This window comes from Etheostoma cragini, chromosome 1, assembly GCF_013103735.1.
Source record: "Etheostoma cragini isolate CJK2018 chromosome 1, CSU_Ecrag_1.0, whole genome shotgun sequence".
NCBI lineage: Eukaryota > Metazoa > Chordata > Actinopteri > Perciformes > Percidae > Etheostoma > Etheostoma cragini.
Genome location: NC_048407.1, coordinates 14,800,724 through 14,822,327, shown reverse-complemented (window position 1 = coordinate 14,822,327; position 21,604 = coordinate 14,800,724). Strand labels below are relative to the sequence as shown.

The 21,604-nt window shown below is 40.4% G+C and overlaps 1 protein-coding gene across 2 annotated transcripts in view; it reads left to right on the top strand.

The window, feature by feature from the left end:
* The window catches only part of pcdh17 (protocadherin 17), a 59,568-nt gene that overhangs the window by 22,393 nt on the left and 15,571 nt on the right, over window positions 1–21,604 (top strand). For both annotated transcript variants that reach the window (XM_034869556.1, XM_034869546.1), the window contains exons 3-4: window positions 486–544; window positions 1,006–1,178. In XM_034869556.1, coding sequence (XP_034725447.1) covers window positions 486–544; window positions 1,006–1,178 — 232 coding nt within the window. The remainder of the gene's footprint in view (window positions 1–485; window positions 545–1,005; window positions 1,179–21,604) is intronic.

Here is a 21,604-nt window from a genome sequence, read left to right as displayed (position 1 = left end):
CACATACGAGCCCCAGCTCCTCACACTTTTTTCATTTTCTCTAGGAAAGACATAGTGTTGAGGTTTAGAGAGTCAGTGGTTTCTCACCGAAATGTTGTGAAAGGAACTGGCAAATTGCATTTTACGTATTTCTTGTACAAATAGTGACAAAATTTGGTAATGAGATGTTTAACTCACACGTTTTCTATGCTCGTCAAGACTCTTGTCCTAGCAGTTATTGATTAGGTCTGCCAGGTTTGATGTTCAGCTCTGCGGTTTACTCTCGAAAGGCTAATTACCCTGCTTTATGTGAGTAATGAAATGCTTAAACCTAAATAATGTAGCCAACATCCCCAGAATGTTTTTTGCCCCTAATCTGTCCTCTCCCTCATATTTTTCTGCATAATGAATTATACTGGATGTCACGGGGAGATCTTGTTTCAAAGCTCACACTCATTCCTGTCGAGCCCACTACATACTTTTTTCTCTTTCTCTCTTCTCCACAGACGGACAATTTCCCCACTGAGCCTAATTATATGGGTAGCAGACAACAGTTTGTTCAAAGGTAAGAGTTGGGATCTATAACAGTCACTACATCTCAGACCTTTGTTTTCTTTTCTCCAATAGTCCAACACAGTAGTACCGCAACAGTAACTAAGCTGAAAATTAATTATACACTGTCATAGCAGGGAGAGGAAGGCCATGCACATTTAATTAGGTTTAAAAGTGGTCACTAACAGTATTCTCTATAACACATCCAATCTAATGACACAGAAGATGCTCTGTTTTATTGTTTCATCTTTAGTTTCCTTTAGTGGACACCACTGATTGTACAGTATTTTTTCAGAAACATTACATCCTAAATCTTGTTATATTTTCGCTTGTTTTACTTAAGCATTCAAGATTGCTCATCAGTGTTTTATGCTCTCTTTCAACTTCCTACAAGGGTTACAAAAAAGCCTTGACAAATTCTAATCCAAACACTGTGTACTAACACTCTTTTCTTTTTTTTGTTTATGTGTCTAGTAGTTCAACATTCAAAGACCCAGAGCGAGCCAGCCTCAGAGACAGTGGCCATGGTGACAGTGACCAGGCTGACAGCGACCAGGATACCAACAAAGGCTCCTGCTGTGATATGTCTGCAAAAGAAGCCCTAAAGTTGAAGGCTACAGGCGTGAAACCACCGCCGTTGGAGCAAGGTAAGCCTTCATTGGCAAATTTGACTGCATTAGAAATGAAAGATGCCGCGCGAGCTAGACACACTTGAACCAACTGACAATCAATCTGGGATCTGGGTTATTTGTATTAACGATTGAGCTCCTGACTTGCCTGAACGCTCCCAATCTGAATTTATACTTTGCTACTTTACTCTTTCCTACTTTGTTCTCTGCACTTTTCTCATTTAATGTGTATGTATGTGTGTGTGTGTGTGTGTGTGTGTGTGTGTCTATGTCTATGTTCGTACTTGAGGGTGTGAGTGTGCATTCTATACACGTCCTCAGTTTATCAAAGCAGACAAGCCCATTATGTTTTTATAAGCCCAACTACTTCAGCCTCTCCATTTAGTCCCCCTTCCCTGAGCACCCATCTCTGAAACTTTGATAATGGAACATGGAAAATGACTTAGCAAGCGGCAGAAGATGTAGCTTCGTAGTGTGGTGATTAAATATGAATAATTGTTCTAAGCGCTGTGGGTCGGGCAGATTACACATGACATGTGTAGAACAATAACTCCCCAGATATGAGTTGTTGCTGCTGTCCCCATCTCAGCCACCTCACATGATAAGTGCAGGGTCAGGGGAGGCAAGAAAGCCAACATTATACATGAGGTATGGAAAGAAGTAATCGGACAGGAGGTTGTATGGTACACTTTCACTGCCGCTTCATCCACTCATGTACCTCAACGTAGGCCATTACCTGCTTGGCAAAAGAGAAATTCTCACAGAAATACAAATTCACAGAAGTCTTGACACCAAGAAGTATGCATCACACTGAGATGGATCCAGAAGTACAGTGTGGCATACTGAACATGGATTTTGTGTAATGGTGCTATTAATCCAGGGAACAGAAGGGCTGTTTTACTTTTTGCGGAAGGACAATGACAATTTGTGCACAAACACTCTGTGCTGCAATGTGCATGTCTGACTAGATAGCGTTTCCTCTCCCCCTTTCTATTGGTTTTTGTGGAGGAAAAAAAGCCACACACGTTGGCAAGAAAAATTGGCCAATTAAATAACTCCATATGTTTGTCATTTTGAAAATGTTCCTATTTAATTGTCCATGAGGGACTAAAAGTATCACATTTATACACACAAACTGAAACACATGACAACCGGAGCTGTGTGTTGGGCAGTAGTGAGTCAGTAACATCTGTCCCCATGCAACATTGTTGGTGGATGTGTGCTTCTACTGCAGTGTCAACCACAACCTGTCCATCCACCTTTCATGTTGTCTGTGTCTTTGATCAGTATGGTTTTGATGGGCTCGAACAAGAGACTGTCGCACCCATACACAGCTTGGTGGAGCTGGGAATTCAGGCTGCAGCCTGCTGTTTCTCACACTCTGCTGTATTTTCATCTCCGCTCCACGACTTTCGTTCCACTTCTCCACTTTTCCTTGTTCGGGGGAATCGATTGATGCGAGATTAGACAGTTAACTGGCTGAAGCTGGCTGTGTTTAGCCAATGACATGCAGGCTTAGCTTAGCTGTGGGGGAGGGCAGGGGCAGGAGACAAAAGCATGGTGCAAGAGCAATCATGAGTGAGGGGTGGTGAACCTTGGTCTGACAGTGTGCGACATCATCTTTATTAAGTTGCAAAGAAACCAGATGAATGTTTCAAAGCAGCAAATTATGCCTCATTTTGAGTGAATCTTTAAATGAGAAACAAATATTATGGTGTGATCTTCAGCCTTTCAAATTACATTTTCATCTGCTTTGAAAGGTCTGTTTGTCTGTTTTTATGTCCTCCTGCTGTTTAAGATAAATTGCAAGATGGTCACCTTGTGCCTGGTGAGCTCAAGACTAGTCCCATCTGCTACTTTGTCTTCAACAAAACACCTCATGTACAGGTAATTTATTATAGTAATTTCATGGCTAGTTAATGGGGCTTAGTAAAAGAGAAATAGAGAATCGGGGAAACTGAATTGTGAGCTATTAAAGGAAATATACTGTATTGCTCTGCTCTGCTTTCACATACCGACATTTGTGGTTTTAATAAAGCTCCCTGTGTGCACACTGTACACATGAATGCACACAGGTATGTCTGTTATCAAATCAGGGGGAAAAAGGAAATGGGAGCTTGTCATTGGTCACTGTCCCCGGGTTTGTTTTTTCTGCAGGCTTATTTCCTTCACATCTCAGCACTTAGCATCTACTTCATAGGTCTCTCTCTGTTCCCTCCATCCTTTCCTCCTTTATCCCATCCTAAGTCCTCTGTTGCTCTCTGAGCATAGCCCTCCCAATTACTCTCTGTAGCTCTCTCTGCTTGCTCTGCTTGCCTGCCAGAACTCTGCGGCCTCATTCACTGGCTCAGTATAACAGAACTACAAGTGCACAAAGCATGTAGTTCAAGTCCCAATCAATCCTCTAACCAGTTCTAGTTCTTAGCCCTTATGGTTACTAGCTTACAGTGTACACACAATTGTTCACCTTTCTCATTTTAGACTTTGCCATCCCTTTTTGGCCTTTTCCTTTCTTACTTATACTTATTTCCCCCTCAATTTCTCTACTTGTGCTTTCCTCTGGTAATTGGCATTGGTAGAACAAACATACAACTTCCCGTTTCTATGATTCTAATTCCTCTTCTTCTCTGATATTCAGTACTTTTTCCTTCCAAACAACATAATCTGGACATCTTTGCACAAGGGACCAGTCTCAAATTGATTAATTAGCCCTGCAAAATTGGTAGCAACGTATTAATTAAGCTTAAGCATATCAAATGCATTTTTTGCCAGTTTTAAACGGCAATTAATTGATGCTCCAATGCGCCTGCAGCAGACGTTGATATGGGCTTCTCTGGCTCCGGCGGTGTGGCTGGCAGCACATCGCTCGCCTCTGTGGAAATGACTACTATAGTCCCAATCATGAACAGACAGGCGGCAGTGGTGTAGGGAGATGTTTCCCGCTGATAGGGCTGTCTGGGAAAATTGAGAGAGGGGGATGATGGAGGAGGAGGAGGAGGAAGAGCGTGGAGGGACACTGTTTGACAGGGATACTGTTTGACTGAACCAGCTGACCTGTCCTAATTAGCTGTGATTGGAGTGTGATAAGCAAGCCGCCTGCCTTGTTTTAAAAGGGAGAGGTGAGTGGGAACGAGGAGTGAGGAGGTGGGAGGAGAATGTGATTCTACAAGCACAGTGCGGATACAGTGAAGACGGCATGAGATGTATGCCTATGGGAGCGCAGTAGAAGGCAATGAAATGGACTTTTCCCCTATATTTTTGGCAGGGTTGAAAGACAGCCCCAGCCCCACATCAACCCTCAGCTTCTGAATAGCTTAAACAAGGCAAGTGAAATGCTTTGTCATTTGCTCTCACACACGCAAACTCTTGGCACATAACCTCTACACCCAAACAGTAATGTACACGCACACAGAGACGTATATACTGTACACAAATAATAGATGATGTTGTATATTTAATTGTTTTTAATCAAATCCTATAGTTATATGAAACTTCTCTTAATTAATTAATGGCCTGAGGATGTGAGTGAGCAGCTTATACTCATGAACCCTACTATACACACGGGAGGGCGGGGGGGGCTACTGTACACGCCAGAAAAAGTCTGCAACATTATCTTAGCCTGTGGGGTTAACATCGAGCAGGAAAACAGGGTGCCATAAATGTAGAGACGGAGCCAGCTGACCCGAGGCCCAGAGAGCAGCGCCCAGCACAGCCCCAACTGGGGGCTATGCGAAGGAGAGGCGAGGATATTACTCCTCGTTTTCAAAAGGTATAGTGTTATGTTATGATATTCAATACAGGAAACCTGACGATGCACAACATTTTTATTTATTATTCACGTTTTCATTTGGCTTTTAAAGTGTCGTTAATGGCCACAAGTGAAAGATTTATTTCTGCTTTTGACCGACATATTTCGGCTTGTTTTTCCAGCCCCTCTGCTGTCATTAGACAGGGTCAGGGTGGTGGTCCAGCACGGGGGGACGGAGGACACACGCTCTCCTTCACAGCTGTTGCTTGGCTCTGACTCACTGAAAAAAAAACTCTGCTACCGTATGTTCTAATAAATATAAATACATACATACATACATACATACATAAACTTCAGCTGGAGTCCGATAATATGGCAACACTGATGACCGCATCAGTGATCTCTTTCTATTCCGTATTCTTCCTACTGCCTCATACCAGTTTTTAGGCTGCGAAATAGGTCACACGTTACTGCAAATTAAACTGAGATGTCAGGGTTTCAGTCTCCACCTCTGAAAAGTATCGCTACTTAGTCAGATTACGTCTGGCCATGATGTAAACATTAGGGGTGAGGCCTCAAAATGGAGAATATATCGGGGCGTTTCCAGTGGCTTAATTTATCAACGTACGACCATTCATACGCTCTGATTGGTGTGATGTAAACATTTCATGAATCCCACGTGAAGCCTGCTGTAAGAGGATTTCTGAGCTCATACCTGCGCTGGTTTCTATGTTAGGTTGATGAATGAGGGCCCTAGTCTCTATATGAATCTTTCAGTTAAAGCTAAGTTGTAAGTTTATATTTTTTTGTTAATCCTTCATTGGCATTTCTTTCTGCAGTATGTTGACATTTTAGCTATAAGTTATTGGTATACTTACTATCACACTTAATCCCACAAGAACGTGTCATATCAAACAATGGAAGTCCCGTTGACATGACAAATTCACAGTATATCTTACTCTAAGTTTTTTATATGAATATGCCTCTGGGAACAACCAACGCCCATGAGAGCCCAGTTATTCCTTTGGATAAAAGGATGCAGAATTTCACCACTATTATTAGTCTCATCATACAGAAGCCAAAACAATGAGCACATATCTTTAAATAGCAATTTCGAGTAATGTATTTTACATCATTGTTGGCATTGTGTCACTTCCAAGCAAGAGGAGGACTTGTCTTTAACTTTTTTTGTCTGTATAATAGTAAGAAAATGAAATATGTATATGTGGTTTTGTTGAATAGTAGGTTTTTGCTACAAGTCCACACTGAGACCAAACAAACTAAATATTCAGACTTTAATCTATCTTAAATATTCACCCATCTTCCCTTGTGGCACTCTTAATCTTAAGACTCTAGCATTACTGTACTTTTCCAAAGGGTTCTAAGTCCCCATAATCACAGTCTTATCTTTTTTCTTTTTATTCATAGCAATTCATTTTAAATCGTGAGTGAACCTTTGATTAAAAAAATGCAATTCAAAGATTAATTGACTGGTCAGAAGTCAGATCAGATGCCCTTTTCACACTTGCAGCCATGGCAACCTCTAGCCTTCTCACTTTGGCCTTCAATAAACCTTTATCTGACTGTTGGAAAAGGGCAATCTATTCAACATCCTTCACATTTCATAGACAGATAAATGCAGACACATTTTTATAGGGTGGGTAGAAGTGTATTACTCTTATAATTTAAATAATTCTAAATCTGTATTCAAAATGTATCACAATCAGCCTTTTATGAATTCAGTGTTTACCTGCATGATTTTTTTTTTTTTTTTTTACAAATTGCATTCATAGCACATTCCGCATCACCACACGGCTGTAAACATAGAGGCTCCAGTGAAGAGAAGGGAGGAGCATTGCAGCGCTTTAAAGTCTATGTTTAAAACTCACAGAAGAAAGTTGTAGCGTTTGTGATGCAGGTTGGCTTGTGAAATTAAATAGGAATCAAAGTCATTTAAAAATTAAATCATAAACAGGGTGAATCAAGATGGCAATTTTATACAGATTAATTGAGCAGGGCTACACTATATATTATTATAATGTATACCAAATAGAGTATTTTTGTTATGGCTGAGCAAGTGTACCTTTTTATAGGCAAAACTGAGAAAAGACAATTAAATTTATTAGTAGTCCATTAAAGATGTATTCATAGTTTAGTCACTTAGACAGTGTTTTAACATCTGTTAAAACAGTGATGGCTGTTGCAATTGTGACAATGATGGTTGATTAAAGTCCAATGGATTTGCTTACATCTGTTGTTTTAAAAAAGTGAGTTTCCTTTTATTGTACAGTTTATCATTGAAGTACAGCTTTTAGTTGAAGCATGAAAAAGACAAAGACAGGCAGAGAGAAAAAAGAGAGAAACACTCCGTTCAGTCGTAATTGAACCTCAAAAACAAATGAACAAAGTGACACAAAATCTGCCTGCTGAAAGACGGGCTGCTTGAAATGTCACTACAGATTTTCATTGAGCTTCAGATCCAAAGGGAACATGTGATGGAGACACGGCCAGAAATTGACTAACACTGAAACAGACTTTTAGACGTTTATTAGTAATACTTGAAAGTATCTTCATAAGAGTGACATGACACTGTCATGAACACATGACACTGTCATGACACATGGACCCTAATCCTAACCATATCTTGTCATGACAGAATTGAACGACACTTACTAAAAGAAGCGTCATGTCATAACCATTCATGACTTTTTAATAATGTTTATGACATGTTCATGACTGGGTCATGTCACTCTTGTGTAGATACCGTCCGGAAACATCCTCCATGCTAGAACTAAAAATCTAACTATATTCATCTTTTTTTGAGTAAAATTCCAATCTTTCTTTATCATTAATCAATTATTCTTTGAAATGTGTGTGTTATTATGATGTATCGTATTCATACATGCAAGGCTACGTTGACCTATCGCAAATAACTTTTAGATCCTTAGTACATGTATATGTCATTGTTGATACAAACAAACATAACATAATAATTTCTCATTGATGTATATTCTCCATTAATAACTACAGCCAGTAACAAGATTTTAAAAGTTGAAAGCTGGGGCTTTTGTATATATTATCTAACGCCCCCTATTAGCAAGTTAGTGGGATAAACTAGCGTTTCCCCTAGGGAGTACTCTCCAGTGCAGAGAGGACATTGTTAATGTCCGATTCCTCACACGATGTTGAAGTAATTGTTCTGCAGGTTAATGCAGAAACATCTGCCGAGAAAGAGGCTTCATTTGAGAGCATTGTAATTAGTTGGTCACAAACATTACTCCAAACAGGTAGCATATGGAGAAGCCGGAGTTTCATGTGATGCTATCACATCTGCCTGTTTAAACATGATTAATTAAGGCCATCAGAGTGTGTTTACAACCGTTGTTCCAGTGGAGACATGTACGTGCATCATTCCACTGAACTCGCTCACGGCAGCATGTCAGGACTTAATGTGTTGCAGAGGTCCTCTTTGCCACTCTCATCATTATTAAAAATGAATTTGAGGGCGCCCGGATACCTCAGCTGGTAGAGTGGGCGCCCATATATAGAGGTTTACTCCCCGAAGCAGCAGGCGTGGGTTCGACTCCGACTTGGGGCCATTTGCTGCATGTCACTGTCCCTCTCTCTCCCCTTTCATGTCTTCAGCTGTCCTGTCAAATAAAGGCCTAAAAATGCCCCAAAGAATAGTCTTAAAAACAAAGAAGCTATTTGTTGGCTTCTTTTTACATAGTGTCTATTGTGCTTTAATATCAAACCTTAAAGAATTTATATGAAGTCTGTAGCATAACTTTGGGCAGTAGATTAGAAAAACAAACATCTAACAAACAGCCGCCAGATGCTCATGTTTCTTCTTAGGGTTTGTGTGGGCCATTGGACGGAGCGGATTTGTCTCTGAGCCTTTCATCTTTTCCTGCTCCTCGTCTTCTCAGCTCTCCGTGGCCTGTCCCTGGCTGAGCTGATAGCCTGATTCATGGCAACATCACCTGCTACTTTCCTGGTGTGGAAAATGAGAACCATCAGCACTCTGGACCTCTCCAGGATGCATCACTCAAAGTCAAATACGATTTGTGAGTGTGTGTGCCCACACACACACACACACACACACACACACACACTAACACACACACACACACACACACACAGACACACACACACAGACACACAAACACACACGTGCCAGCCTGTGTGTTCACCCCATTCTTAGCGGATATCGCGGTATCGCACAGCAGTGAAGCGATTTGCAGCTAAGCTAGTGGAATCCTGTGGAAAGCCTAAAATCTTGTGGGGTGAAGGGAGGGGAAATATCACAGTCTTAGGATTGCTTCTCTCTCATTATTGAAGATTTATAGGGATTAGTCTATTTTATTTAATACATGAAGTTTTATTAAATTCCATTGTTATGATTGTGGCTCATGAAGGGTACTGTCCATTCTTGTGTCCTTTCTCCTGTGCTTAGTGTGTGTGATATTGGGCCGGGCTGGCTGTGGGGTGGGATTTCCGCCTCTAAACCTCAGCCTGCCTGCATGGCGGCTCACCCCCTGATCCTCATTCAGCCAGTGAAGCCCATCTCAAGCACTGTGGCACCAAAGCGTTGGAGAGGATTGATGAATATCTCAGACTCTTACCACTTGGGCCATGAATCTCTGGCATTATCCCTTCACCCTGGTAGCCCCAGTGAATAATTATGGCATGTTTATAGCAGCAACGGGTACGAAATATGTCTTATTTCACTCTGGGTATCATTACAACCTCTCATCATACCATGATTGGACTTCTCATCTTAAAAAGAAAAACAACCGTGTTAGATCTCGTTGAGAGTATGTTAATTTCCCGCACATTCCTATGCGTACGTCTGACCAGTCCTCACTCCTCACACTGCTCTGTAATGAGAACATTACAGGGTATTAATCCAACTGTGAGTTCACTCATGTTAGACATTGAAAAAACACACAGCCGTTAAATGCTATGGGAATGTTGTTCAAGGCCCATTAATAAAAATGTAGGCGCACACAGTATGAGGATTAGTCCAGAGACTAGGAGATTAAAAGGTAATCACTCTTCAAACATATTGTTAAAGTTTCATCCACTGTTGGGTCCAGTAAACCCTCAGTGAAATTTATATTATTCCTTGTCTTTTGATGTGTGTTTTTTGTCAGTCTCTAGAAAACAGATTGTACATGTGCAGCATTACACACATTGTCATGCTGAGCTGAAGATCAAGCAGCTGATGCTTTTTGTCATTGTTCTTGTCAGAAGCCTCACCTGCAGATGCATTTGAATGTGTTTGCTTTAATGCCTCATTTGTGTGTAATTGAACTCAGTAAGTGAGGCTGGGCAGTTTGAGTTTGCATTTTTCATGTTTACAGTTTATACATGCACACAGACTTGCTTGCTGTCAACACACTAGTAACCTGCATTATCGATTAAGTTGACTGCAGAAAAAAGATACCCTGCCGAACTTGCTCTACCACAAACATGTACAATATGTTCCCCAAAGCAACAGCAAGAGAGCAAAATCCAGTGTATTTATCAGCCCTATCATCACAACAGACGTTTCTGCTCCCAGTTGTTCTCTTTGTAATCACATGAACAACAACCTTGTAGATGTGGCGTCTGTGCTATAAATGAATTTAATTAACAGTGTGTGGCTGAGCCCCATGGCAGTGCAGCCTACTTTTTTTTTCTTTTTTGTTTTTCCAGCCATGAACCTCTCCATGAAAAGCTTAGTTAAATTTGTGATTACAGCGGACACAATTAGGCCGTTATCATAACTTTTGATGCTAAGATATTCTAATAGAAGCTCTGGCACTGGATTCACAGTGTGGAGTTTTTTAGTTTATGGTGAGCTTTTACTGAAAACAACAAACTCAGAATCAATGCTGTGCAACATTGTGGTTGTGTTTTCATGTCGGTCACATACACAGAATAACTGACACACTGTATATAACTCATGTGCACGATCCAAGACCGATTGGATGGGCTTTGAACAGGCTGCTGCTGTACATCTGCACTCTCCGTGTGTACTCCAAGTAAATCCTGGTGGTTTTGTGCTGGGAAGTGACCAACATTCTACGGGTTAAGTAAAGAAGCACTTATACTAGAAGTTAGTCTGTTTTCACAACACAGCACCACTCTAAAAGTTTGTGTGACAGAGCAGCAGAAGAGCTGTTCCAGTGTGTGCTCTCAGTGGGTGAAACATGTTGTCCAGCACAGCAGTAGGGAGGACACTACGGAGTAGATTATATATGATACAGAGCATCGTCACTTCCTGGACCAGAGCCACTCCACGGCCATCTGTCCTCTGTCCATGGACAGCCGGGCGTGTGTGTGTTAGCGTGTGTGTGCATGCGTCTGTGTGTGTGTGTGTGCGCGCGTGTAATTCTAGACGTTTACCACATTTGCACATATGCTTTTATAGCCTCTTTCACTTCCTACCTATCATTTTTCAGTCATATACAGTACATTATCATTCCTAACTCTTTCACCACTCATTTACGTGCCTTGACAATGTCATTGGTACCAGTTTTGATGTTTGTTTAAGCAATCTTTGAAGTAAAAATACCAAAACAATTCCTGCTGATGAGTTGCAACATTTTAATTAGAATACATTTGTTGTTTAATTGGTATTTTTCCTTTTTTTGCAATATTTTATTGGCAAAAGATTAGCTGATTGTTGGTGAATAAAAAATGAGCTTTCTGTCAGTATTGTCAAATCAGTGAGGCCATCTGTAGTTTTTGTCTCTTGAGTTGGATCTTTTTCAGACCACTAGACATTATTATGCCAAGAGTTATAAATTAAATGAAACAGTAGAAAGCCTAAACCATGCAGTGGTTGGTTGTAACTAAGTACATTTACTCAAGTGGTGTACTTAAGTACAAATTAAAGCTACTTGTACTTGAGTCTTTTCTTTTCATGCCACTTTCTGCTTCTACTCCACTACATTAATCTAACAGCTTAGTTACTAGTTACTTTACTTTACAAGAATTCTGCACACAATACGCATGTAGTTTATGAAATACAATGTTCAGCTGAAATTATTAAACACAGAACTGTTTTGATGGTTTCCAGTTTCTAAAATGTATATGTCTAAAGTATTTTTACATTTATTAGTTTAAAAGGGGCGCTATGCAGTTTATGCCATTTTTTTTGCTTTTTGCTTGCAGGTTTCTGTATAGAGCTCTCCCTACAGCTTCGGAATAGAAATTTGGCTCATCCCCCCATCTCTCTCCCCCCTTTCATGTCTATCCACTGTCACTTTAATAAAGTGAAACTTCTGTCTGACTCCTTGCTCGGCCATTCTGCCGTGTCCTCTCTCTGTTCCTCCGACAATGCTTTCCTAGCTTTCTGCTTCTTTTTTGTGGGCTCTGCCATGACGATAGTTTGAAAACTCTGAGTTGCTAGCCGGTTCCTGAATGGGCGCATGTGTGCAGTGCCGTGAAGCTATAGACATACTTTACTTAAGTACCATTTTCAATGCAGGACTTTTACTTATTAGAGAGTATTTTTACCGTCTGGTACTAGTACTGTTAGTTGAGTAAAGGATCTGAATTCTTCCACTACTGATAGCATACATTTTTAGAGTTTAGTGTGTATGTTTTCGGGGGTTGAAGTAACGATTAAAGCTCGGAGATGTAATTCTTTACAGTTGTTTTACATGTTCTTGTTTGCAGTCAGAAACTGTAGAAGTGGTAATGGTGTTTTTCATGGTGTTCTCCATGTCTTTACTGGCTGGGGTGTATTTTTTTGGTTTTTATGGGCTGACGGTTATTTCATGTTTCTCTCTCACTTATCTAGATTATAATATGATATCAAACCCCTTCAACATCAGACTATATTATCAAGAGACAGATGAGAGAATTTCTCTTTCTAACGGTGATGTATTACATGTGACAAATTCACACCTGTAGGCAGTTCTCACAATTAAAGGACTTGGTTATCTAATCAGCTGGTAACAATATTGTGGGAGGTGAAATCCCGGATGGCACAAATCTTTTATTCACACAACTTTGTCTGCTCTCACCAAACACATTTCACTTGCAATTTTGTGTGTGTGTGTGTGTGTGTGTGTGTGTGTGTGTGTGTGTGTGTGTGTGTGTGCGTGCGTGTGTGTGTGTGTGGTCTAAATGCTACTGCCATCTTTTACCGTTTACCGGAATACCAGAACACTTACTTTCAATTAGAAAACTGATTGGCGCACTTTTCACAATTTGTGTACCATTCTCTACCTTCTGCGCTCAGTACAAGTGGAAAATTTGCTACTGACAATGTATAATTTACGAATGTAGATCCAATGGAAACATGGAATCTGTAAGCGTGCAGTTATTTGGATCACTCAATGCTGTGGTTTGACAATGTTTTGCCCAGTAATGCTACAGTGGATGCAGCAACATTATTAATTGAAAAATTCCAGGTGGTAGATTGTTTGAAATTGGGGGATTTGTTCAGCTTTGATTATGTTAAAATAGAAGGCCTGTTAAAAGTTTCCCTAAACACTGAATTCAGCACAACTTCCACTGAATCGTAAGATACAAGCAAAGGGCCACTTTGTCCCGCCTGTTTCCTTTGCTGATGTGAGTGAATATTTGTGGTGCCCTGGGGCATTGTTTCCCCATGTTACACTGCATCAAGAACCAGAGAGATAAATGGGCCTGGCCTGTCCAAGGCATCAGGACTTCTTCTCTGCTCAACCATAACTAGTAATGTCCTTTCATCCACCGCCTGCAGTGCTATAGATAATGGAGAATTTGAAGAAGAGGGAATAAAACACTGAGAGGAGATGTGGTTTATGCGATTGCAGTAGACAGGGGGATCACAATTGTGAGAAAAGAAGACAAATTTGATATCCGAAATGGTATAAAGAGCAATAATAGTAGGGCTTACACATGAATTAAATACATAAACTCAAATAAGTGGATTCTAAGAATAAGTCAACTGGGTGGTTAACTTCATCCACACTTGTGTGTGTGTGTGTCTCGCTTTTGTGGTGTCCCGATTCCTCCTACGTAAAAGTCAGCCATGGTGAAAGTTACTTTATTTTTGAGTTTTGAACATGCAGTTGCTGATCAAATATATAACGATTTACTTCATCAAAACAAATACTGCTTGTGTGTTTTGAGTGCCATGAGCTGCTTTGTCTCTGGCTCACCCATCGCTCAATCTTTTCCACACTAGGTGTTCATTTTTTCTAGGAAGTTTAACACCTTAGATATGATTACTATTTTGCTTTTAACAACAAAAGAAAAGGAAGGAGCCTGTATGAGGCTGAGGCGGTAATGCAGTACATTGACAGTAATAATACTTTGTTTACGTTTCTGAATGTGCATTTGTTAAGCACAATTCAATTAAAATTTGAATTTAAGTAAAACAGCACATTGAAGTTCCTCTATTCATATGAATGACATTAGCATTATAAATCATGTATTAGTATTAGTTAAAATAAGACAAATGTGAAAAATTGGGTTGGGGTTGATTTAAGGCGTGCTTGCCTAAATATTCTGCCTGTGTCCCTAAAATGTTCAGTTATGGGCTATGGTGCTTCTAGTAAAAAAGATTTTTGGAGCCCTGGGGCCACAATAGAGGAAGGAAGTTGGCAACCAGTTGACAAGTGATAAGATAATGAGAAGAAAGAGCTCATCATAGATGGATGGACGGATGAAGAGAGGCAGGACAGCTGGCAGGCTCCATGGTGCCCGGCTTCCTGCACCTATTAAGCCACCAGTTTAAAATGCAAAAGAAAAACCTGTCAACATGAACACATACCCTAGTTGGACATGCTTGAACCCAGTCACATGTTCACACACTCACCACAGTGTAGACAAGTATGTCCCCATCATCAGACCTCTGCAGCTGTAATGAATATGCATTAAAGCATTTTCACCCCCTTAATAGCGCTTTGTGGTATCTGTGTGGATTGCAATTAAAGCTAGCTGTATGAATTCATCAAATACTTCTGTTATACATGTGGCATGTATCATAGCTTTCTCACAGTGACAGAGCGAGAGAGAGAATGTGTGTGTCTTGGGGAGTATGCAAGGATGGCGACTGGGAGTGTTTTTCTCAGATAACCTCAGTTTGTTACTTTTTGATCCTGCTAAATTAAGATAAGGGGCTTGGTTAATTAAACTGTCACATGGCAATACCTTGAGGAATTGCGAGGCCAACACAGCTTTAATTGGGCGGCTGCTATTGTCCCTGCTCTACCTCCCTTCCTCGGGAAGCAGCCCCATAGAAACGGGAAAATACTATTGTGGCTACTATCAAAGGATGGAAGAGGTGAAGGAATGTTGAGCTAGAATATTTAAATGAAGAAGGGTGTGGCAAAGACAGTGTGATTTGATCTAAATGTGTAAAAAGCTATGGGCCCGCTCAACCTAAATATAATTTAATTCACTAAATACATCATATACCGAACACGTGATGCTTACAATGGCTCAATGACAGGCTGATAACCAGGTTAGACTTATGATAAGAAGCTTTAATTGGTGCTTCAGTAGGCATGAATAAGACTTTTGTGTACATTGCAGTAATCTCTGCGGTGCATTAGTTGCAAGGCAGGTCTCAAAAGCCCAACGGACAATGTTGGCAAGCTTAAAATGCATCTGTAATTACCAGCAGCCAATTAACAATCTGACCTCAACATCCCACCTCAAACCACAACAAAGATCTATAATGGAGATTTAGACTTGCAGCGTAAACAACTAAGTATGATGGCTCTTCAGACAGAGCTTATGGGAGTTTGCTCCTCCTCTTTTGGTTTACTCACACACACTTCATTGAAATTCAGACCACAATGTGGTAGATGGTTGGATGTTTTGTGCATGTAACAAGTTCTGAAGAGAGCAACACTCAACCTATATACTGTATTTTACTCATTCCAGTTAGCACCAGATTAACACGTGTTTGCATTTTTTATTGTTTGACTTAGTTGTAGCAAGGAGAAATACTCAATTAAAGCATCCTAGAGGGTAGCAGTACATAGTTTTAACTGAATCTCATTACTCTTTAGATGAAACGCAGCATACACATTTTTTCTAAGGCACCACACATTGCCTCATATTTATTGAAATGTCTGCAGCTGTATCTGATATATGTTTAGAAAATAAGCATTTCTGAGATTAATATGGAATCTTGGAAAACGTTGACTATGTTTACATGCAAATAATATTCAGTTTTTTGGCCTTATTCCGAAAAGATGATAATCCGACTAAGTTGTTTACATGGCTAAAGAAAGTTAAAATCCAATAATATTCTTATTTACATGTAAAATAAAAAAAAATTCAAAGTTCACCAGCTGCGCAGACATGTTTGCCTCTTTCATTTCTACCATCAGCTTCTTGAAAAGGTCGTCATAGCAATGTGTGCGCATATCCAAAAACCTGTTGATATCTGAGTCTTTGATAATGTTTAAAGGTAGTTTAAAGGTGTTTTTCCTTATTATCGGGTCTGCAGCCCTGCAAACTGTTGGCTGGTTGGTTTGTGTACCAAAACCCTAGCAACGCACAGAGCTGACCCTAAACCGTAAACAGGCAGGAGACCTAGAACTCGACCCAGATTAAGACGCACATTCCGAATGCTCTGTATGCATGTCCAGAGACTGCTTTTAAAACCCTAATAATACCAGAATTTCCCACCTTTGAATCGGAAAATGCTATATTTGGAAAAATGTCTTTTTTCAAAATATCCAACCGGAATATGCTGTTTACATGACCTCTATCAAATTTGGAATATTTTCATATTCAGAGTAACTGTGAAATATTGGTGTACATGTAAACTTACTCAGTGTGAAGGTCTGGAAAGTATCCTCGACAGTATAATGCCCTTTCTAGGGCGATATTTTGAAAACAGTTGTCCATCTGTCCCTGAAGGTGATCAAAATCTGCCTTGATTAACAAGTTGAAAATCTGGTTGATGGTCCCCTGTACTGCCTCTCATCCCCTCCCAAGTGGGGATAAAAGAGGATGAAGTTTTGAGCCTAGGGATAATCTAGTTCCCTAGATTGTGATAATGCTGCTCAGGATGATCATGTGGATGAGAGCTGGTTCGGGTGTGCACATGGCTGTGGATCTGTGCTTGCGCACACTTATGTGCCTGTGTGCTTGTGCTCAAAAAAGAAGAATCAGACAATAGCAGAGAGTGAGACTGATGGAGAACACGCACTCTTGCTGTTGCTGTATCCAGGCAACCACATCAGATTTTAAGACCTATCGAACAACAGGTGATTACCACCATCTTCCTTTTTCAGCTTTGAGCTACCACATTATGACCACTTCTACTCAAATAGGAATTTAAAAAAAACACCAATTTCAAGTGACATTAAAACCAGACACGTCCTACAGTATACAGAAGATTATTTCATTTGCACACCTTGTTCTCTAGAAAACACATTTGCAATGTGAATTGTAGTCCAAACATTTAAATGTAGTGAATTTCTCTTAAATAATTGCGATTTAGCTAGGTTTGTGTCCTCTGCAATTTTTTCTGTTCTTTTCAACTCACAGTTTGTGTAATGACAGTGAGCTTAAGCTCTGCTTAATCTCATTTGAGTTTTAAGTTCCCTGTTGTTTTGCATGGTCTCTTCCCACCCTGATCTGTGTCTGGTGTTGGTGTCCAGCTGTTCCATCGGCACGACAAGTGGTTCAGGAAACTCCCTCATTGTTCACTGACCAATCGCAAACACACCAGAATGCTGTCAATGAGCATTTTCCACCCAGTGGTTTGCATTTGCCTGCACCTGTGGTTTTAGCCCAGAGGGCAGGGGATGCAGGAGGGGGGTGGCAGAATGGGGAGAGTCTGGTCATTGGGGTGGAAAGGCAGCCAGGGTTGGGATTAGGTAGTCTTTCTTTCTGTCAAGATTAAACGAAATAGATTAAATGTGAGTTTTTCCCCATTTTGTCGTGTTTTCCTCAAAATGCATCCGAGGACAGCTGAGCCGTACCACCGGAATTTGCATTTTTGTAATTTGCATGAACTCATTGGAGCTTGGAGGCAACTTACGGTTGTGTGTGCACAAATGCATGGATCTGTGTCTGTGTGTGTTTGTGTGTGTGTGTGTGTGTGTGTTAATGGGCATGTGCTTTGTAATTTGACAAGCAAAATAAAGAACTTGTCCAAACCATCTAATAGACATGATGGCATTCATGGAAGTTTTGCACTCAAACCAACTAGCAGCAGTTTACTGGACTGGTAAGGAGTTACACCAACTCCCTTTACCGACTTACAACATGTTGTATCACATTGTCATGCTGCAGTAGAGAGGTCTACTGTGGAGAGTTACTAGAATAGATATACTCTGCGCTGCAGTGCTTTGCTAGCCTGGGTTGTGAATCTTATCAGGCAGGGTTGTGCGTGTGGATTTTGTGTGTGTGTGTGTGGGTGTGTACACGTGTTTGCGTGTGTGCCTGCATGTGTGCCCAGGCCCCTCTGGAGTCCAATAATCCCAAATCTAACAGACTTACTGCAGAGGCATCCTGTGATGTGTGCTGAATGCGTCTCTGGAATATTGGATGTTGCTTCCATAATATTCACTTCCCCTGTCTCTCATCAGTAATACATTGTATTGTTCCCCCAACTCGTCCCCCCTCCATGATGCCAGGATTGACGACTAGGACAGGTGGCTAACGTGTGATGAGTTTGTTTACAATTCAGGTGTGTTTTCACCACTTCTCTGATCTGTAATTTTACATCTCTGAGCTCTTTTAATCCTATTCTTATTTTGTGTAAGCCCTCTAATCTTTGACCCTAATCTTAACCCCCCCCCACAACATAGAATGAGGCAACAACATGGATTGAGGAGAGTTGTTTTTCTCACCTTCAAATTCCAAGCATATATCTGTCAAATAGAGCTGGGGTCCTCTAGCCTTTGGGTTTCCTTTTTCACGAGCCAAGTCTGAGAGGTATTTATTGCTAAATATTTCTATTTGTTTGTGTTTTATTGCAGCGGCCTGGACTTGAACCCTGCCTATTGTATAGCCTTGTGCTCATAACCTAACAGTCTCAGGAGTGAAACAGATGGAGAGGCAAAGAAAGTAGAAATTAGATAGTGAGATGAAAATCACATTTCTATTTGAAATGATTATCCCCCCTGAAGGGTAGACTAATAGACCGTTATTGCCTTTCCTTCAGTTTCTTTTAATCTAATCATACTTATAAACAGACGAGTGAGAGTGTTAGTGTGTGTGCATGTTTATCCATACAGAGACGCAAGCAACCAGTGTCTAGACTGCAAACACCAATTTGGCTGGGGCACGGTGGAACATCAATGCTAAAGCAATGTTGCTGAAACACTAGGCATGTTCCTCAGTCTTGCATGGAGAGGAGATTGTAGTGACAGACAGACGGCGATAGGAGGAGGAGGTGGTGTAGCAGAAATAGAGGAGAGGTTGGCAGGGCTCACTGTGGCTAATACATCCAAAGTGTGTCAGTTAGCTCTCTAAATGTGTTAGGCCCCGGGGCTGAGAAAGCCAACACCATCGACTCAACCTACCTCTTTCCACCTTTCCACTTAGCCTCTGTTCAACACCCGCCAATATCCTTAAGGGAGCTACACTGCTGTTCATTGGCACAATTGATCAAATGCCTACATGCTAAAGTGTACAGTTTTCTTGTTGCATGTATTAGTCTGATACGTGCATGTGCCTGAGGATTATTTAGATTGGTGTGCTGCATGACAGGTATGACAGTTGGTGTGTCTTCACACTTCTTCCCGTCTCTTGGCTGATGTAGCACCCAGGGAGTCAGTCCTAGGGCGATCCCGTTTTATTAGAGTCTGTGATGATACGATTGATTGAAAGTTTGATACTTCACACAGTATCGTTGTCATATACCGTACAAAGAAAAAGTTCAGTGATTTGACCTTACTGTATACTTTTTCCGTAGAGATGATGCTGTACATTATTATTAGCCAAACAGTTGTTCCAGTAGTGACATTCCCAATTTTTTGCAAAATGGAATACAAATAGTCCTTATTTCTATGTGATTTACACACAAATAATGGTGAAAATATTCTATGCGTTCCAGTAAGTGGAAGAACTTTTTAGGCTGTTTGAAACCATCTGTCAGGTGTAACATCAGTTTGTGCGTAAGCTCAAAGCATTTTTACATAGTTATATATACAGTCAGTATGCAACACTTCCTCGGTGTCACAGCTGTTCTTCTGAGAAATGTTGGAGGTTCTGGTAGTGGTATAGTACTTATCCCAATCTTCCAAATTGAATCTGAAAGATAATTTCAAATAGAGCTGAGCGATTTGAAGAAAATCAAATATCACAATATTTTTGGGATAAAACACCTTGATATCAATACTGTAGGGTTGACTATTTCTGCTTTCACAAAATAATTTCACGATGAGATTTTTGACAAATAATCATCAGTAATGTGGATATAATGACTGAGTGGTTAAAGGCAAATACTAAAAAAGCTAGGATAGTCTGGTAAATTCAGAAAATTACGTACAATATTACAACATAATGATGTCCAAAATCTAAGACAATATCTAATCTTGTGTCACGATGTTGATATCATTTTGATATATTGCCCGGCTCTAATTACAAATCACCTGCATGTTGAGCAATCTGTTTGCACTTATGTTAAAACCACGATTTCCAATATTTTACCTTGTTGATTTCTGAAGCATTTTACTCAACTCTAAGTCAGCCACCGCGATGACTAATTCATTCTTCTATGTTTTGGCCCCATCTTGGTTTGCATTAGGCTCAATTGTCAAGCCTCTTGGCATATTTCACCTACCTACCCAGTTTTTATTGAGTTTGTCATGATTCAGCCACTAAGAAGAAGCTATTGCTAGTGGCAGCAAGCTGTCAAATATGCATATAGCTTACAGAATTTTCCTTTTTCTGCTTTTTTGCGTGATTTTGATGAATTTATGTATGTCTTAAAGCTTAGCTTCATTCTACATAAACAAACGCTAAAAATTGGTCAAGGTCATTTAATACCACAGAACTTCAATGCAATGGTAAGAACAATGCTGCTCCATACTGTTTGTGTTGTATCACCGTAATGGTTCTGTTGAGACAGAGCATCAGAAGCACTTTCCCTAATCCCACTAAACCGGTACACATGGGAATGATTGCTTGCACAAAGCCATGACACCCTGAGTTGTTCAAATCCCTTTTGTTCAAAAGAGAGCGACAAACAGAGAGGCAGACACACAGAGAGAGACAATAAAAGGAAGTGATTTGATTCAGCAAATGTGACAGGATTGTACTGTGTGGATGTATAGATCGTTTTGTTATTGTATGGATCATCGGAATGAAGCCTCCATAATGAAGGATGTGTTTATCCTTGTTTTAGGCCAGTTTTAAGGACAGGGCCATGGCGTCTTATTTTAGGCACTAAATCTAAAGTGGTGGAAATAGCATCAGTGAAGCAGTATAGTTAGAATGTAAAAAAAAACTGTTGGAGTAAAAGACATCAAAAGACAACTCTCTGTGCATTAGCAACAAAAGGTTTCCCTTCATTCTTCCCTTAATAGGGTGTTTTAAACCTGTTTTCTCCCTGGATGGAAACAGGATTTTTGTAATGAGCTGGTGAGTCATAGATTCTGTCTCTCTCTCTCTCTCTCTCTCTCTCTCTCTCTCTCTCTCTCTCTCTCTCTCTCTCTCTCTCTCTCTCTCTCTCTCTCTCTCTCTCTCTCTCTCTCTCCTACACTCACTGTCTCTCTAAATGGGCCAAGGCAAC